Source organism: Rhinocladiella mackenziei, assembly GCF_000835555.1.
Source record: "Rhinocladiella mackenziei CBS 650.93 unplaced genomic scaffold supercont1.5, whole genome shotgun sequence".
Lineage (NCBI taxonomy): Eukaryota > Fungi > Ascomycota > Eurotiomycetes > Chaetothyriales > Herpotrichiellaceae > Rhinocladiella > Rhinocladiella mackenziei.
Window position 1 is genome coordinate 3,557,898 of NW_013550600.1, and position 18,720 is coordinate 3,576,617.

The 18,720-nt window shown below is 50.1% G+C and overlaps 6 protein-coding genes across 6 annotated transcripts; all 6 read left to right on the top strand.

Moving 5' to 3' along the window:
- Positions 1 to 353: 353 nt before the first annotated feature.
- Z518_07779 (uncharacterized protein) lies at positions 354 to 981 on the top strand (the record flags this gene model as incomplete). Its single annotated transcript, XM_013415907.1, has 2 exons — positions 354 to 422; positions 475 to 981. 2 exons carry the CDS (start codon positions 354 to 356, stop codon positions 979 to 981), a joined length of 576 nt encoding a protein of 191 aa, XP_013271361.1.
- A 724-nt stretch (positions 982 to 1,705) lies between these two features.
- On the top strand, positions 1,706 to 6,484 carry Z518_07780 (uncharacterized protein; the record flags this gene model as incomplete). The annotated part of the gene is made up of 3 exons (XM_013415908.1): positions 1,706 to 1,978; positions 2,172 to 4,553; positions 4,715 to 6,484. 3 exons carry the CDS (start codon positions 1,706 to 1,708, stop codon positions 6,482 to 6,484), a joined length of 4,425 nt encoding a protein of 1,474 aa, XP_013271362.1.
- Positions 6,485 to 7,941: 1,457 nt separating this feature from the next.
- On the top strand, positions 7,942 to 9,393 carry Z518_07781 (uncharacterized protein; the record flags this gene model as incomplete). The annotated part of the gene is made up of 1 exon (XM_013415909.1): positions 7,942 to 9,393. One exon carries the CDS (start codon positions 7,942 to 7,944, stop codon positions 9,391 to 9,393), a length of 1,452 nt encoding a protein of 483 aa, XP_013271363.1.
- A 929-nt stretch (positions 9,394 to 10,322) lies between these two features.
- Z518_07782 (uncharacterized protein) lies at positions 10,323 to 11,657 on the top strand (the record flags this gene model as incomplete). Its single annotated transcript, XM_013415910.1, has 1 exon — positions 10,323 to 11,657. The coding sequence occupies one exon, from the start codon at positions 10,323 to 10,325 to the stop codon at positions 11,655 to 11,657; it is 1,335 nt and encodes a 444-aa protein (XP_013271364.1).
- A 769-nt stretch (positions 11,658 to 12,426) lies between these two features.
- On the top strand, positions 12,427 to 14,116 carry Z518_07783 (uncharacterized protein; the record flags this gene model as incomplete). Its single annotated transcript, XM_013415911.1, has 2 exons — positions 12,427 to 13,949; positions 13,999 to 14,116. The coding sequence occupies 2 exons, from the start codon at positions 12,427 to 12,429 to the stop codon at positions 14,114 to 14,116; spliced, it is 1,641 nt and encodes a 546-aa protein (XP_013271365.1).
- A 420-nt stretch (positions 14,117 to 14,536) lies between these two features.
- On the top strand, positions 14,537 to 18,018 carry Z518_07784 (leucine-tRNA ligase; the record flags this gene model as incomplete). The annotated part of the gene is made up of 3 exons (XM_013415912.1): positions 14,537 to 14,599; positions 14,651 to 17,175; positions 17,238 to 18,018. 3 exons carry the CDS (start codon positions 14,537 to 14,539, stop codon positions 18,016 to 18,018), a joined length of 3,369 nt encoding a protein of 1,122 aa, XP_013271366.1.
- Positions 18,019 to 18,720: the final 702 nt, after the last annotated feature.

Consider the following 18,720-nt stretch of genomic DNA (forward strand, 5'->3'; position numbering starts at 1 on the left):
AGGATTACAGGATGAAGGTGACCATCCTTGTGAACGAATAGAGAGAAGGGTGAGGAAAGTGGTAGTGGAAGAAGGTGAGCAGGAGGGTGAGTCGTAGGTGTATTGACTTCGCGTGCTCGAACTGTCAGGGGAGGTTGTAGGCGAACCAGGCCAACTGGAGAACCTGAAGGCTGGTATGCTTCAAGGTTTATCGCTTACGCCCCGCGGCTGCGCTTTAAGAGACTCTGCACCCCACGCGTATCCAAATTTAGGCCCCCTCAATACGGCTTCATTGCCCACACCCGTTGATTCCGCTACATCCATGCGTCAAATGTGATTCCTTCATATCTATCGTCTGTCAGTCACCGGTCGCGATGATCAACGCTGTACTGGTCTTTAATAACAATGGTCAACCAAGACTGACCAAGTTCTACTCTCAACTGGTAAATACCTTCGACGGAACAGTGTTCCCCTAGTGTTGACTCTCCATCACAGGACACGGCGACGCAGCAGTCATTGCTCTCTCAGATATTCAGTCTTGTATCAGCTCGTCCAGCTTCCGCCTGTAATTTCCTACCTCTCCCTCCGCTGCTGGCTCCCACAGGCAGCAATACCTCCCCTGATGCCCCGACTCAAATCACTTATCGACATTACGCAACGCTGTACTTTATTCTAATTTCCACCTCCACCGAGTCACCGCTGGCGCTGCTCGATTTTATCCAAGTCTTTGTAGAGGCCTTGGACAGACTCTTCGAAAATGTTTGTGAACTAGACTTGATCTTTGGGTTTGAAACACTTCATGCGGTCCTTAGCGAGATGGTTGTGGGTGGTGTTGTGGTGGAGACGAACCTCGAAAAGATTGTTGACGGAGTGAAGACCAGTGAGGGCGCTAAGGGCAAACGAAAAGCTGTCAACGCTCGCGACCCTGGGAGCTCTATTGGGAGAGGTAGTGGGTTTGCGGGACTAGGTTGGTCTACAGGCACAGGAAGCAGCTGGAGGTGATCATCCCCAGCCATCAGCAGAGACGATTTAACAGACTCGGTCCGCCTGGACAAATCCAACGTATCCAGAATAACGGCCTGATCATCAGAAATCGGACATCAAAGGACACCCACGCTACAAACCGAACACTGCATAACACTGACATCGAAGACGTCAATCGGCAGCCAGCGACTCAATTATTGCCTCCAGCCGAGTTCAGCCCAACCCATAATCCCAACAATGGGATCCAAAGGCTATCAGAACCCAGTCCGAGGTCCGCCACTCAGAAGATCCATGCAATTACCCAACTTTGCCGTCCAGGTGTGGGGGTAACTGATACATTACATTAATACAACACTGCATGTCGAGTGAGACTTTAGTTTTCCCTTGTCCAGGAGCCGATGAAGAAGTCGACTTGTCTGATCATCTGGCCACCTCGTGCAATACGAGATGGGGCCAAACCTCACCTGCTTCCCCTGACTAGTCAAGAATTATCAGATCGATGAAACTTTTTTCCCTGCTCAACGTCCAATCGGTGTTGGTTTGTTTCAGCCTTCCGTACTGCAATTGGCTGAATTTCACTCAGCCTTGTCGGGGATGGCGCCAACATGGGACCGGCTGAATTTAGGCGTCCTGCGTTGCATCCCCCGTGATGGCGCGTTGCAGACCAGCTAGGACGCTATAAAATGCCACAATTTACGACCGTCATTTTCGGGGGGGTTAATCCTTCTTCATCGCTCTCAATATGGCTGTGGTCGCAAACGGAGCGCCGACGGACGATGAGTATGACTTGCGCGCAGCTTGGGAGAAGGCTTGTCGGTCCTTCGCGGCGACAACCAAAGTCGACCTTCTTGAGGGGAAACCGCAGACTCCTGAAGAGGTAATTGCACAGCTCAAGCTGAAACGTCAAGAAGACGAAGAGAAAAAGGCTCAATTCAAAGTTCTGAAGGATGTCCTAGGGAAGTCTCTCGTATTCATTCAAAACCTAGGTGGTATCGCCGCCCAAGGCGCCGGAATGGTAAACACCCTTGAAATGCTCCCCCCAATTATAGACACGCCTGACGTCTCGGACATGAAGACTATTTTGCAGATATGCTGGAAGTGCTTCTATGTTTAAGTGCACGTTCCTAGCCTTCCGCTTAACCACGTCCCAATTTCTACATATATGATCCCTCTGTCTGACCGTAAACTAACTTGGACTTCTGCTACAGGTCTTTGGTCCCAGCGAGCTGTGCTTCAATGCTGTCTCGTATCTCATTTCCGCCGGACAGAACTACCGGAACATTTTTGCAAGCCTGACTCAGCTTTTCAGGCAAGTTTCCGACGTTCTTGAGAGGTTCGTCGTCTACCTGAAGATGAAAGAGATTGACAAGCCTATGCGGAAGATCATCCATCAAATCTTGCTGTCGTTTGTGTCTATCTGCGAACTATCAGTGCATGTCCTCCAGGGCAATAAAGTGCTGAAATTCCTTAGAGTCTTTGCTTTCAACGAAGACGATGGAGTGAACGGCGCAATCGCCAATTTGAGAGCCCTTGTTGAACGAGAGTCTCAGATGAAAACGACACTTACGTATCAACTCGTCAAGGAAGGCTTCGGCGAAACAAAAGATGCTGTTTCTGGTGTCAAGGTCACTTTGGACAAAATATCCGAAGAAACCAGGAAGCGAGAAGCTGACAGCATAGATCGTAAACTGTTCGAAAAAATCAAGACCAAGCTGGATGTTCAAAAAGATGCCGACGAGCAAATCAAAATTCACCGCCAATTGCTGTCCCAGATTGTCCCAGGTACTGGAAAGTGGACCCAAGAGAACATAAATCTTATAGAGTGGACCGATCGATCCTCTCCCTACGACAAAGTTCTCCTCATCTCAGCAAACGAAGGGTATGGCAAGTCATTCCTGATCACATCCATCGTTCATGATCTGGAGAAACGCTACGCGCAACAAACTGCAGATACGTCCCGAACAACCATTGCCTATTTTTATGTGGAACAGCAGCAAGACACAAAGGACACGTCACTCAGCATGCAGGGAACTCATTCAATTACGAAAGTACTCAAAACTACGGCTCTTCAACTAGCTCAGGAGCCGGTCTATCGAAAAGATCTCGCTTCCGCTTGTGAAAATTGGATCGAGCCCGACAACCCCGAAGAGCTTTTTGTGCGGCTATTCACACCATGTCTTCGGAGTCGAGAGACATTTTATTTTGTTCTTGACGGTGTCGACCAAATGGGAGACAGAAGCGTCAAGGCGCTGTTTCAACTCTTGAAAGCAATGCAGACGCAGAACACGCCTGATCAAATAACTCGTCTGCGGATATTACTCTCCGGCCGCACACAGATTCTCAAAGACTTCACCGAGGCTGTGGATCTGAGGACGGAGACGATCGATCTAGCGTCCAACAATCGTCCGGATCTCGAAGACTTCATCACCGATCGACTAGAGCGCATGGATATATTGCAGGGGTCCTCTGCGCAGGTTCAAAACCTCCGACAAGAAATTTTCGCAAACTTGTCTGAGGGGGCAAACGGGGATTTTATTAACGTGGATCTCCTGTTGAAAGAGATAGGAACAAAACGCTGGCCTGCAGAGATTCGTGAAGTCCTTGCCAATAAGACCCAGAGATCTGACACCATTGCCCGAGAGATCAAACGTTGCAATCAAACGCTCCATCCTCGAGATATTCGTGATCTCAATACCCTCCTCACGTGGGTGATGTCTTCGAAAAGGACACTGACTGTTGGAGAGCTTGAGGCTGTACTCTTTCTCAAAAACAGAGAAACTCCCTTGAGACCCCTCTACGATCAGATCCGATCTCAGTACTCAGCCTTTTTCAATGTGGACAGGGCCAATCAGCTTGAGCACAAGAATGCCTTGGTAACAATGGTGTCAGATTCCATTTCTGAGTATTTTCGTAACCTTGGCCACTCCGAGCAACAGGAAGCGAGCTCTTACAAGGGCAAGATTCACCCATCTGAAGTCAAAATCATTCGGCATTTCCTCGAGAAAGTTTGTGAAGAAGACTTGTACGACAAATTTGGCTTCGAAGAATTCTTCCAGCATAAGATGTCGTCGAATGCGTCATTCGTTCATGTTGACCTTGACAATGCACACCTGAATGTTCTTCTCGGTTGCTTTCAGGCTATTGCACGATCTTCGGAAGCGGATGTACTGTGTCTCCATGACTATGCATGCACCTTCTTTGTGAATCATTTGCAGGAAATTGAATTAGCAACGAGCAGTCCCGGTGACAAAGCCCAAGTCGGTCAATACCTCGTCGACATGTTTGCCGCAAAAGAGACAATTGCTAAATGGTGGACTCCTATGAAACAATCCTCACTTGGCCCTGGATGGTTTTATGTCCAAGACAAAGTCGACATAGTTCTGGGCTGGCTGAAGGATTCTGCTGTTGTTAAGAAGTGTTCCAATGCAGATCAAGACTGGGTGAATACCCTGACGTCGAATTCTTTTCCCGAAGCCGATCTACTGGAACACATCTGTACATATCTGTCAGAATGCCTCTTTCGCAGCCCCGTGGTTTTGGGAGGTGACCCGCCGACTCTGGTGCGCATTCTACATGCATTTCTAAACAAGGTATGTCTGGGCACGGTGTCATTTGGAAGTCTCCTGATGGACATGACTTCAGTTATTCAATTTCTAGGGAGGCTTTCGATTCAAGTCGCTCCAATTTTTCTATCGTCATCCCACGATGTCCCATTAGGCAGGTGCTCAAAACAAACTAACAATTACAATAGCTCCGTCGGCGTAAGAACCCATCCAAGCCTATAATGAAGATCAACATGGCCACGAAACCCATCACTGCCAAACAAATTAACAATATTTCCCAGTGGGCTGCGGAGCGACTCCACGTCGTAAAGCTTGATTATGAGTGGATTCGATGCATTGCTAGAGCTTATCGACAGTTCGGCCATTATGAAGAGGCCATCGAGACCTTTCAGACAGCAGCCGGCCTGAAAGAGGATCACTGGTTCTCAGACTTTGGACTTGCCAATACATACCAGGAACTGAACGACTGGGATCGAGCAATCCCGCTATACGAAGATATTCGTCGGCGGATTGAGGAGGGGGAGGCAAAAGAACCCTCTCCAGAGCAGTACACCACTAAATTACGCCTGTCATTGGCATATGCCTATGCCCAGTCAAGCCGGTACGATAAAGCGATTTCCCTATACGAGCAGCAATTAGCAAGTGCGCCCGATGACTACGATACCGTCTTCCAGAAGATCATGGCGCTGGGGAGGCAAGAACACCATCTACAGGTCATTGAATTCTTGCAACAGTTACAAACAGAGAAAGATCCGGCGCAAGGCATCAGTCGTTTGAGTTTGACTTTCCACGAAAATGTGTTTGAGCGTGACTTCCATAGTGCCATCATCGTTGCCGGAAAACGGACTGATAGCCTTTCTTTCATCAAATCTGCATATCAGGCTGCAATAGAAGAAGCCATGGACCCAGGATATTTGAGCGACGAAGAGTCTGCCAAGGCGCAGTATCGTGTCATGCTGACTTGTCAACTCGCCGAGATGCTTTACAAGAACCCGCATGATTCGGAGGACCGCGAAGAGGCCATCAATTTGTGGGAAAACTGTATAGCCGATGCGGTCGACATTGATTTCTCCTTGCCGCGATACGCTGCCGGCAAATCTCTCTCGCCGGTATACTACGAAAAGCTGTGTGAAGGATCTCCAGGCTCGGAAGAGACGACCCAAACCATCAATAAGCTCTTGCAGCTCTCCGTGGCCAGCAATGACTTTTCGGAGTCGGATGCATATGCGAGCACTCTCGACACAAGGCTTATCGTCGGGCGTTACTATACCAAGGTTGGTATGGATAAGGAAGCTAAAGATTGTCTCCGATCTCATGTCAAAGTCGGAGTCGACCTACTTTCTGATGAGGACCCAAGCAACGACTGGCAAGGATATTTGCGACTTGGAATGGCGCTCATGTATTACGGCGACGATGACAATTCTCTCGCTGCGTGGTCACTGATTGGACCAAACGATTTTAATGTGCAGGAGGAGATCGATGGGGTCGATGACACCAACGAAACTACTATTGCAGAGCCGCCGGCCGCTGACCAAGAAGAAGAAGGAAGTCATCAGAATTGTACGGCAAATGGTACATCGACCCTTGAAGATTCGGACAAGCAGGACAGCCCGACTCCTCTAACTCGATCAAGCACTGTCCGAAATAGTGAGGGGCCGTTGGACTACGGTTGCGACGGTGGGTCATGCGATCATGGATGGACGTATGGAAACAATATCTGGATCTGCAGATGCTGTCTAGACGTTATGTTCGCTACTCCATGTTATGAACTTCTTCGCAGGGATGCGCTTGAAGTGAAGAGATGCAGCCCTACTCACGAGTTTCTACATGTTCCCGCTTGGGATCAACGGGAGGCAGATGAGAGAGGCCCGACCCAAGTGCGTCGTGGTGGGAAAACTGTACCTGTGTCGGAGTGGATCAAAGAGATTCGACGACACTGGCAGTTGGAGAATAATTAAGCTGGTCCATCTTTTAGTGGCATGGTGTCGAACTTGTGGTACAACTTGAGTTTAAGGAGTGCTCTGTTCTCTATCAAGTTGAGGTCCTGCCTCGCATGTTTATATAGACAAAGATTGTCGCCATCTTTCGGTGTCTCCGTGTTCAGCTCGTAGACGAAACCCTTGTCTAGCTGAACATTCATTGTCACGCTGAAAACGTTGCCACATATTGTCTCACAGTTCAACACATGGTTATCACTTTCACAGCCTGACACGTGACCATGATCATTCCAGGCCACACGATCTGAAAGTTTGACAAATGTAGCAGCATTCTTTGTTCCAATGATCAATTCCACGTGTATGCACTCCTTCTGTCGATTCCCAATCAGACTATATTCCCGAGGAGGCTATCACTATGAAATGAGATACATGTCGGACGTCTATGATGAGGCAAGCCAGCTAGATAGTGTCACTATTCGGTCAACAAGCCTACAGAAAAGAATGGACTCGCTTGGTGAACACCACGGCACGAAGAAGACTTCCGAACACACCCTGCGTCGGTATTCCCTAGTAGTTCATCTCAGCACGGTATCACCATCTCCAGATGCACCTCTCAGGAGGTTTCCTGGCAACGGCGTTTGCGGGATCAATATAATTCGGCGAGTTCACTGCCATCACTTGTCCTGCCAAGGTACGAGATTTCACTTTTCCCGGCTCGATTCGAGAGAGACCTCGGGGTCATGCAGGTCCGCACGCTATTGAGAAGTAGAGGGCATGCCAATGTCGTGTTGGTGGTCGATGGCCGGATCCAGAAAAGTCGATGTGATGGAACATCTTGTGAAAAAAGTATTGGTGATGAGACCCTGTGCTGAATAGCCCTACCTCGTTGGGAGAAAGCCGTTGTGGCGGGAGGACAACCGAGACCAGCCTCCCTCTGATGGGCAAGTACCAGGAAGCAGCAATCAGAGTTTCTGGATTGATAGTCCCGTGTGCCCAAGGGTGATACGGATGGAGAAAAGCGGTGTCGAGAACGGGACCAAAAAATGCCACTTTGATATTCCGGGCGCTTAAAAATAGATCGTGAGTGGAGGACGCGGGCGGCGAGAAGTGGGGAATACCCTCGGTGCCTTGGACGAATGCAGCTAAAGAGCAGACTAGGGCACAAGCCGTCCAGGCACCGCAACCCACTGCGCGGGCTTCGCATGTCGTCCCTCCCCCGCTCGCCCTCGTGATTCGTCCCTCACTGTGCTTCATGCAGTGGTCATCCTCTCTCTTCACAGCTTTCCACCACTATGCTTCTACCAATCACCACGGTGAGCGCCTGCGTCGCCTTCCTCTCGCAATCATGGTCAGGTACATCTACCGCCGTGAGCGCTGTTTGTGTGCAACAAGCTGCTTCATGTCCCTCCGGCCAGGGGGTCAGCAGTTTCAGGCACGAAATCGTGGGATCATGTTGAAGAGCTGATCTGCCTACAAAGATGAAGTGCTCGTCCCCAATTCTTCAAATCATCTTCATCTTTGCCTTCATCTCCTCTCCGGCCACTGCTCGACCTGCCGACATCTGGGATTTCGACATCGACACTGATCCTGCCCCGCCACCAGATCAAGGACCTCCTCTCTCGGCTGGTGCTCTGAGAGACCAATCCAAGCTCAAGTACGAAATCATCGGTATTGCGGGGGCTTACGTCTTCTGGCTTCTACTCACCCTTATCCTCCTTCTCTTCGTTGGCAAGAGGCTTCGCCGCAAGACCCAGACCTCCAACCGCACCCTCAGCATGGAAATCGTCAAGCCAGCGCCTCTGGCCAATCAGGCCAAGATGAATGTCGAACCACCGTTGAAGAGCCCCGGCAAGATGGCCAGCCTGAAGTCATGGGCAAGCGGGGGAAAATCCCATGATCATAAACAGTCCAATGTGAGCGTCACTTCGACAATTGATGAGAAAATCCTCGCGGCAGACAAAGCAAAGAACATGGATGAAATGACCAAACTCTATGCTGCTGTCATGGCACACGATGAGGAGATATCCCAGAAAGCTCGTAGCAGCGGCCAGACCTCTCCTCGGACACCCCAATTCCCGCCTCAATACAATGCTCCTCCGACGCCTAGGTCTCCCCATCAGGCTCCCCCCGCACCAAGATCACCGTACTATCAACCTTATCTGAATGGGCCTGTTTCGCCCCGCTACCCTCCAGAATTCCAACACTTGAGGAACGCTTCACCAGAGGAGGAAAACCACGGTATCGAGCCAGTTACACAGACACTTGTCCACCCATTGGCGCCTACCCCCGCTGGAGAGGCACAGGACTCGAGGACAGCATCTCAAACTAGCAGCCGAAAGAAAGTATCCCCTTTGTCATTTATATCTGGTCGAAGCGATTCGGCAGATCAGGGTAAAAGACGGCCAAGCCGCATTTCTGTACGGGGGCAGCCAATTTCGGAACCTCTTGGATCCGCAACACTTACAGAGGCGTCAATATATACCGAGGAGAGCATTGCGTCTCCCCGAATCTACAATCCCGGACCCCCTCCGCCCACGCCTGGCCAGAAATCTTCCGTTACGGTGACGGCGAATGAAGTGGAGAAGAAGGGCCCTCCGGCTCCTTTGTCCCTACGCAGTACCGCGGCTTCGAACAGTTCAAACAGCCTACCATTCCGTCAATTGTATAATGAATCATTGAAGAGTGCACCACCCACGAAGACCACGTTCGTGGATCGACGTGAGAGCGTTTTGGGTGTGCATCCCAAGACTGGAATGCCTCAGACTCCATACAGCCCTTATATGCCATTTACGCCAATGACGCCTGTGACGCCGCGGTCGCTAGTGACCAAGAAAGAGATGAAAAAGAACCGAAAGAAAGAAGGATTGAAGGTCTTGAGCGAGGATGATATGGTCATGAGCGATGAGGACATGTGGGGAGAGATGAAGTGAGGATTCAATGAATGCTCGTCGTCCCCCCCTCCTTTTTTTTTTTTTTTTTTTTTTCTCCGTTCTGTTTTCTTTTCTAGTTTTGGGCTTGAGCATGCAGGCTTTCCTTAGCCTAACTCGAGATGAGGACATGAGACGTGAAGTGTATACTTAGCGCCATTACCTGGACATCATAGATACCCGGCCAAAGACAGACGTCTGTGGTATTGGGACACGTCAACGAACTGTGTAACAATCAACCTGTGGTCTTTTCAAACTTCATGCTCTTGTACTAGCCGCACCTGGAGATCGAATGAGTGTGCCGCGTTGATGCCTTCGCCTTGAAGCAACCATGCCGTGGACCTGAGGGCTGGTACCAAGATTAGTTTTCTTACGTCCCACACAATTCGAAAATTATCGTCTTGATGAGAGCATGGCCCTTGAGCTCATCGGGCCTGAATAGAAACTTGGATGGAGAAGATTCTCGGCTTCGGTCAAGAGAAGAACTTGCTTTACTACAGATCTATATCCCCGGTCTATCGCCATGACGGTCAACGTGGATAAGGGAGGACTCAAGAATGGGATATGCAGGACATCACGATGTCGGCGGTATGAGAAAAGGATATCTCCGAATAGACAAGAAAATCCAAGACAAACCGGCGAAGCATGTGAGGCAACTGGGCCAATGGCCGTGGTACAAGGGATAACGGGGATGAATTCATGAATTGCTTGTCGCCACTGGTTGTTGGAGGCTTCTGAAGCATTTGCGGCCCATCAAGCAACTTTATATCCAAAGACCCAAGAAGGTGACACCGGAGTGAAAAATGAATCGAAGCCGATCTCAAAATACCACAGATCATTCATCTTTATGACGAGGTCGCATCTTTGTCTCCACCTTTTGGTTACCTCTTCCCAAGTCTGACATCGGCCATCTTACCCTCCTTCGACTCAAAATGCCTCTCACTGCGCTCACGGACTCAGAGGTGCGCGAACTCCTCTTGTCTCTGACGAAGGATGATGCAGCAGAATTGCAGCGAAATCTTGCTGAAGCCTTGCACTCGTATTCCACTGGCGACACCAACTCGCCTTGCGCTGCGTCTTTCCAGCCGGCCCGAACAGTTATCGAGAAAAATGGCGTCACCACGCTTTTCATGCCTGCTTCGACTGGAACGTCGGTGGGGATGAAGATCGTATCATTAGAGCAGCCGGAAATGATCCCAAGTCAAAAGTCATCGATGTCATCGGGCACTACAGAGAGCAACTCGGGCGCTTCAGTCAAATCCTCAAGCCTGGATTTTGGCTCCCTGACTTTAACCCCTGCCTCTACAATGTCTGCAGAAAGCAGAGACTCCATCGGTGGCACTTCGCTTCAACCTCCGCCGTCAACTGCTAGTACTCGGAGCACTGCACCGAAAGGATCAGTCACAATACTTGATTCCACGGGCAACCCAGTGGGTATTGTCAATGCCGAAGAGCTTACAGCTTTCAGGACTGCGTTAGCGTCGACCGTGATGTTTCAAAAGCGACAGAACGTGCATACGGTGACTGTCTTCGGTGCAGGCAAGCAAGCTTACTGGCATATCAGGCTCGCGCTACTTTTCAAAGGCGACCAGATTCGCCACGTCAATATCATCAATCGAACCTTCGCGAGAGCCATCAAATTAATGAATGCATTTCAGATTACAGACGAGTCTAAAGCTCAATGGCGGAAGGACATCAAATTCTCAGCCATGAGCCCCGACTTTGGAGAGTACGGTCGACTACTTAAGGAGGAAGTTCGAAAAGCAGACGTGATCTTTTGCTGTACGCCATCGGTGGAACCATTGTTTCCTGCGGAGTTCTTGATCTCTCGCGAGGGACAGAGGAAGGGCAGATATATCTCTGCGATTGGATCGTACGCCCCGCATATGTGTGAGATTCATCCCGATATCTTCAAGAGGGCCGTCGAACCACATCACCACAACCATCATCACAAACATGCCCAGCAGGGCGGTGCCATCGTTGTGGATAGTTTGGAGTCGTGTCTAAAAGAGGCGGGCGAAATCATCCAGGCAAAATTGAAGCCGGAGCACCTCGTCGAGATCGGAGAGCTGATGATGATCAAAAAGGCAACAACCCGGGAAATCGAACTGGGAGGACCGGGTGAGCAAGGCCTATTGGATTGGTTAACTAAAGGCAATGTCATGTATAAGAGCGTTGGGATGGGATTGATGGATCTCGTGGTGGCCGGCGATTTGATCAGACTTGCGATGGAACGAGGAGTCGGTGTGACAATTCAAGAATTTTGACGAGGCTCTGTTCTAGTTGGGACGGGAAAACTCAGAAATCTCTTCGCCACGATACGCGCATATCAGGAACTAATAGTGATCCCAGGGTGTGGAATACATTGCGATTCTGAAGAAGGATTTTGTCTGCGGTCGTCGTTGGGTTAGCATAAATAGGCTTAAGCCGATTGCGGCGCTCGCCAAAAGGGTGGGATCGAGCCGAGGGGCGGAATGACGCTTCATGTGCGAGGATCAGTTCATTGAGCTTTAATTAACGAGATAAGGCTGTTATTTCTAGTTGATGGATGGAGCCCATCAACAAACGAACTGTACCGCCGACTTAGTTTGGTGAACGGAAAGACGGGCCCAGAGGCTGATTGAGGTCAAATTGCTCGATATAGGAAAATAGGAAACTCCCGAAAGTCTGGTTGGGGGTTTAATAGGCGAATCGTTTGAGGCAATGTCCGTGTTTCGGGGTGGTAGACGGACAATGACATGGCAATGCCAACTACTCAATCGCGCCGCTGCCGCTTTTTCTTTGCCTTGTTTGGTTTGCTCGCTCCAACCTCATTGCTTCCCGCTCCCCGTCCATCATCCTTGTAAGGCGCGGTTCGCCCTGGCGATCGCGTTGGAGTTAGCATGAAAGACATGCACCAATCCGAGGTTCTACATTTGCCTCTACCCGACGGCCTATAGCTAATTCTTCCTCCTGTTTCCGAACAGAGTTGTCCCTCCATCTCTTCTCATCGCTACAATGCTCCAAGCTGTAATGCCTGGATAACTTGGTGCGAAGATGGTCCAACAGGTCTGTCTGCCCAATGGGCAGATCTACACCGTTACCCCTGTCTTTGGTGGTTACGCCTTCAAATCCACTAACCTCGACCTGCATCACTCTGCGATGCCGCCGGGATGGACAGTGATCATTCAGACAGAAGACGAAGTCGAGGATGAACCCGAGCGGAGGAAGAGTAAAGTACCAGAGGATCAATATTCGAAAGAGCCCGAAGAGATGGGCCCCCACAAGCATGTAGTCGCACATCGGTTTACCGTCCCTACAATCCAGAGCGACTCGCTTTTCATTTCGTCCATATCGATGCCTGCCAGCGCAGATTTCAAGAATACTGCTAGCCCCACCCGACATATTGCCATGATGCTCTGGGCAACCCTGTGCTGGTACTTCCATAAAGAAGCTCCCAATCCTCATGCTCTTACCGATGCATCGGCCCTGACGCCGGAGGCGGGTAGACCGAAGCTGGAATGGCGCATCAAAATTAAAAGAGAAGGCATTTTCAAAGGAAAGAATACCCTGCAAAAGCTTGAGCGGATGGGTCTCATCGCAAGCGAGGATTCGTGTGTGGGCACCGACACTGATATTCGCTTGCCTAATGGTTGGGCAGAAACCTTTGTGAGTAGGAGGTCGTTCTGGCAGATCGACGCAAGAATCTTTCTCTATACCATGGCGCCTCAGCAACATTCACCCTACCCTCAGGCATCGCCGTATCCCTCACGTCCTTCCTCGCCAGAGCGAACTGCCGGTGAACGAGGTTCTCCTCTGCCTGCAGACTATGTCGTGCCGACCGCTGCAGCGATACCAGAAGGGTTTACTGCAGGGATCTCCTCTCCTGGAGGCCCTTTCAATTCAGGAAGCCATCTACCGACATATTATCCTGCTCCGCCGACCCAATTCACCTTCACAAACCACATACGTCATCCAATTCGTCCAAAACCGCCTCGGCAAGGCGAAACATTTTACAATCGATACATCCCCAGTCTAGGTCAGTGGCTCTCCTTCCGGGTGCCGACACTTTCTCCCAAACCATGTCCTCATCCCCATTTCGGGACTATGGGAGGATCGATGCCGACAATGACGCCCAGTCACGGAGGAGGAGCGTCCATAGCAACCCTTCCCACAGTCGCCAACTTTACAGACTCTCAATCTGATCTCGATCTGCTACATAAGTGGATGAACGATCCTCGAGTGAATGCAGCGTGGGGCGCGGCCGGGTCGCTAGCAACACAGAGGAAATTCTTGGTGGATAGTCTTATAAGCAGGCACTCGTTCCCAGTCTACGGTTGCTGGGACGGTAAACCGTTTGGCTATTTTGAGATATATTGGGTCAAAGAAGACAGACTGGGCCGGCTTCTGGGGGGCGATGTCGGCAATTACACGCGAGGATTACACGCGTTGGTGGGGGAGAATGAATTCCGTGGCCCTCATCGAGTCAAGGTTTGGTTATCAGCTCTGGTACATTATTGCTGGTTGGCCGATTCTCGAACCGAAACTGTGATACTGGAGCCAAGGGTCGATAATACAAAGTAAGTCAAGAACAGGTGTTGAGGTGATTCTGTCTAATCTATGCGAAAGGTTTATCGACTATTTGAAAGACTGCGGGTTTTACAAGCAAGGCGAAGTGTCCTTTCCGCACAAGCAGTCTGCTATAATGAAGATCGATCGAGAATCTTGGGAGGCGCCTGAGTGTTAGGAGTGCAGGGAAATGCATCTGACAGCAATGTGGAGGAGGTGAATAATACGGATCCTTGCCAACGCAGGAGCCATACAACATGATTTCACGACGAACCACGTACGAGATGATCTAGCCTTTTGTAAATTCTAAATAATGCACAACTACTTTTAGAGCTCTTCTGATTCTGAATTGTCTCCAGTGCCTCCATCCAACCCGGCCTTCTTCGCCATTTATCTTATCTCCACGTGACTGCGTCTTGTCGCTCAGGCTTCGCGCTTTGCGTCGGAGTATTTATTTTGCAACTCCGCAAAGCGGTGGAGGAAGCCAACATTTGAAATGCAACGTGCGAAATTCTCGGTGAGGAGCCACGGCATATTTTATTAGCCAGCGAGGTGCTAAGTTTGTTGAATTGGTCGGACATCAACCCATCTCGCCATCATGGCGACCCAGATACCTGTGGACCCGGCCTTGAATTCGGCCAACACTCTGAGGCTGGAGAATGTGAGTCTTGCCCAGAAGCGTTGTGAAAATTAGCTAACACAACCTCGTCAGACTCATAATCGAGACGTCTTGATTGCGATTGAGAAGAAATACCAAAAGGAATGGCAGAAGAACAAAGTTTTCGAGTCAGATGCGCCTACAACCACGGAGATCCCATTTGGCTCTGTCCCAGCTGCAGACATCCGAAAGAAATACCCAAAGTTCTTTGGCACTTTCGCTTACCCTTACATGAACGGCACATTGCACGCGGGACATAGTTTTACAGTCAGTAAGGTCGAGTTCACAGCCGGATTTGAGCGCTTGACTGGAAAGAGGGTCCTCTTCCCTCTAGGGTTTCATTGTACGGGAATGCCGATTAAAGCCTGCGCAGACAAGCTCGTCGAAGATGTGAAAAGGTTTGGGCAAAACTTTGAAAACTACCACGAAGAGGAGGAAGACATCCCACCCGAGTCCAACGGGGCTCCCGTTGCACCCACACAAGGTATCAATGTGAGGGACGATGTCACCAAGTTCAAGAGCAAGAAGGGGAAACAGGCGGCAAAAACAATCAAAACCCATTATCAGTTCCAGACGATGCTGGCTATGGGAATACCGAAAGAAGAAATCCATAAGTTTGCAGACGCAAATTACTGGCTGGAGTACTTCCCGCCTCTTTGCGAACAAGATTTGAACGACTTTGGGGCGAGGATAGACTGGAGGAGGAAATTCGTCACTACCGACGCAAATCCATACTACGACGCTTTTGTCAGATGGCAAATGAACCGTCTGCATGAGTTGAACAAGATTCTGTATGGAAAGAGGTATACCATCTACAGCCCGAAAGATGGCCAGCCTTGCATGGATCATGACAGGACAAAAGGCGAAGGTGTTGGTCCTACAGAATACACGGCCTTGAAGTTGAGAGTCAAGGAGTGGTCACCGGAGGCGGCAAGGGAGGTCGAGTCGAAGATCCCAAAGGACGCGAATGTCTATTTCGTGCCGGCGACTTTGAGACCGGAAACTATGTACGGCCAAACGTGCTGTTTCGTCGGGCCCAAGATCAAGTATGGCATTTTCAAGGTGTCTGAGAAGGAATATTACGTGGTCACCAAGAGAGCAGCGTGGAATATGGCGTTCCAGGGTATCTTCTTCGACGAAGCCCATTTCCCCCGAGACCAAGAAGAGTTACAGCCTGTTGTGGAGCTGCCTGGCTCTGTGTTTGTCGGTACTTTGGTCAATGCTCCATTGTCGGCACACCCCCATGGCGTTCGAATATTGCCCATGGAGACGGTTTCCGCAACAAAAGGCACAGGTGTCGTTACCTCTGTTCCCTCAGACAGCCCGGACGATTTCGCCACTGTGCGTGACTTGGCCAAAAAGGCGGAGTTCTATGGCATCAAGAAAGAATGGGCGGAGCCCGAGATCATTCCCATCATTGATACACCGGCATATGGCAACCTTGCAGCGAAGCATCTGGTCGAGGCAATGAAGATCCAGTCCCCCAAAGATGCGGCTTTGCTCGCAGAGGCCAAAGATTTGGTGTACAAGGAGGGCTTCTATAATGGCACAATGTTGGTTGGGGAGTTCAAAGGGGAAAAAGTGTCTGACGCCAAAGAAAAAGTCCGGAATTCTCTGATCAAATCGGGCGAGGCATTCCCCTTCGCTGACCCGTCTGCCGAAGTCATCAGTCGAAGCGCTGATGAATGCGTGGTTGCTTACGTCCCTCAATGGTTCTTGAACTACGGAGAGAACGACAAGGAGTGGCAAGGGAGAGTTCTGGACTACGTCAAGGACAAGGACGGTCTTGAAACATACACGCACGAAACAGAAAATCAATTCGTGGCGAACTTGGAATGGCTGAATCAGTGGGCATGTGCGAGAACATATGGTCTTGGATCCAAATTGCCTTGGGATCCCACCTTCTTGGTGGAGAGCTTGAGCGACAGCACCATCTACATGTCATACTACACTATCGCGCATTTCCTGCATGGCGACAAATTTGGCGTGACGCCCGGCTTGCTCCCCATCAAGCCAGAGCAGATGATTGATGATGTCTGGGACTACATCTTCACGCGAACCAACGATGTCGAGAGCGTTTCCAAATCTTCAGAGATCTCAGTTGAAGACCTGCAAACTCTGAGACGATCCTTTGAATACTGGTATCCGCTTGACATGAGATCTTCCGGAAAAGATCTCATCCCGAACCATCTCACTTTCTTCCTCTATGTCCATCTAGCACTCTTCCCTCGCGAATACTGGCCAAGGTCGGTCCGATCGAATGGGCATTTATTGCTCAACGGTGACAAGATGAGCAAATCCACTGGAAACTTCCTGACCTTGAGCCAAGCAGTGAAGAAATTTGGCGCTGACGCTACACGGATAGCCCTCGCTGACGCAGGTGATGGTATGGAAGACGCGAACTTTGAAGAGAAGGGTGCCAACGCTGCAATTATGCGTATGTACACCCTAAAAGAATGGATCGAGGATACCCTGAAGGACAGTGGTTTGCGGAACACACAGGGCGAAGTCATTTGGGACAAGCTGTTCGAAGATGAGATGGATCTCTTGGTACATGAAGCTTATCAACATTACTCTGAGTAAGTCTAATTCTCCTCCTCCGCCTTGACCAGGAACTCTACTGACTTGCCCTTCCATTCAGCACCAACTTTAAGCTCGCTTTAAAGTCTGCCCTATACGACTTCCAATCCGCACGCGACTTCTACCGAGAAGCCTGCCTCTCCAGCGGCACGCCCATGTCCCGACCCTTGATACTCCGATATGTGGAATTGCAATCCCTCCTCATCGCCACCATCGCTCCCCACTGGGCCGAATACATATGGTTGGAGGTCCTTCACAAAGATTCGTCGATCCAATTGGCTCGCTGGCCCGAAGTCCCCGTCCCCGACCCGTCCCTCACCGCGGTGCGTGAATATGTCAAAACAACATCGAGCAACATCACCTCCGCCGAGGCGCAGGCCGCGAAGAAAATGGCCAAGGGCAAAACCGCAGCCTTTGACCCACGCAAACCCAAGCGCATCACCATCTTCGTCGCCTCGAACTTTCCGGCGTGGCAGGACAAATATGTCGAACTGGTCCGTGAGATGCTAGCGGCATCGACGCTTAACGACGACAAAGCGCTGAACGGCCAGGTCGCCAAGCTGAGCAAGGGCCCGGAGATGAAGAAGGCCATGCCGTTCGTGCAGGCGCTGAAGAAACGGTTGACCTTTGGCAAAGAGTCTCCCGAGGCCGTCTTCAATCGTAAACTGCCCTTCGATGAAGTGAGCGTGTTGCATGATATGAAGAAGGGTCTCATGAAGACTACCGGCTGCAAGGATGTTGTCATTGTCAGTGTTGGCGAGGATAAGTCTGGATTGCCGCCCATGGCTGAGCATGCAGTGCCAGGCTCGCCGAGTTTCTTGTTCGAGAATATCGAGGCGTGACTTAGATCGGTCTCTAGAGCGGGTTTGGAGTGATGGGAAGTGAATGTGAAGTGACGACGTGAGGCGAAAGAACAAAAACAACTCGTTTGTGGCAGGGATGTGCTATGGAATGAGATGTGATGATACAAAAAGCGATGAAGCTTCGAATGGGGTCAAAATGGGGCAAGAGCCCGTGGTGTAAGATGGGGGGGAAACAGAAATGGAAAGGAGAGAAAAGAGCACGAGAAAAAAGATTTGATTCATGTAAGGAGGGAAGAATCCTGAATCGATCTGAATTGAATAGAAATCAATCAAGCATTGAGATTTCGACGAGTCTGACATCAAAGATTGCTGCGACTTTTTGATTTATTGTAAATCGGAGATTCTTTAGAATTTCTTTTTTGGCGTCGATTCCTTTCTCTGTGAGTTCTGTACCAGGCGGACTGCTTTGCATTGCATGAAGCACTAGTTCTGTCTAGGCGGATTTAGAAGGGGAGACTTCTTCTTCTTCTGGCGCATCCCTTGATTTCTGCTGGGCAAAGTCATTCGATCCTGTCTTGCCACGAGATCAGGACACTACCTAAGTCGACAGCCAGAGTCGCGATAGGTATGTAGGCTAACTGGCGGCCGCAAACCAAGGACTTCGGTTCTGAGATTGCGAATGTCCATATGAGATTCGGAGAGATTTGGGCAACTGAGTCAGCCTTGGATAAGAGGATGCTC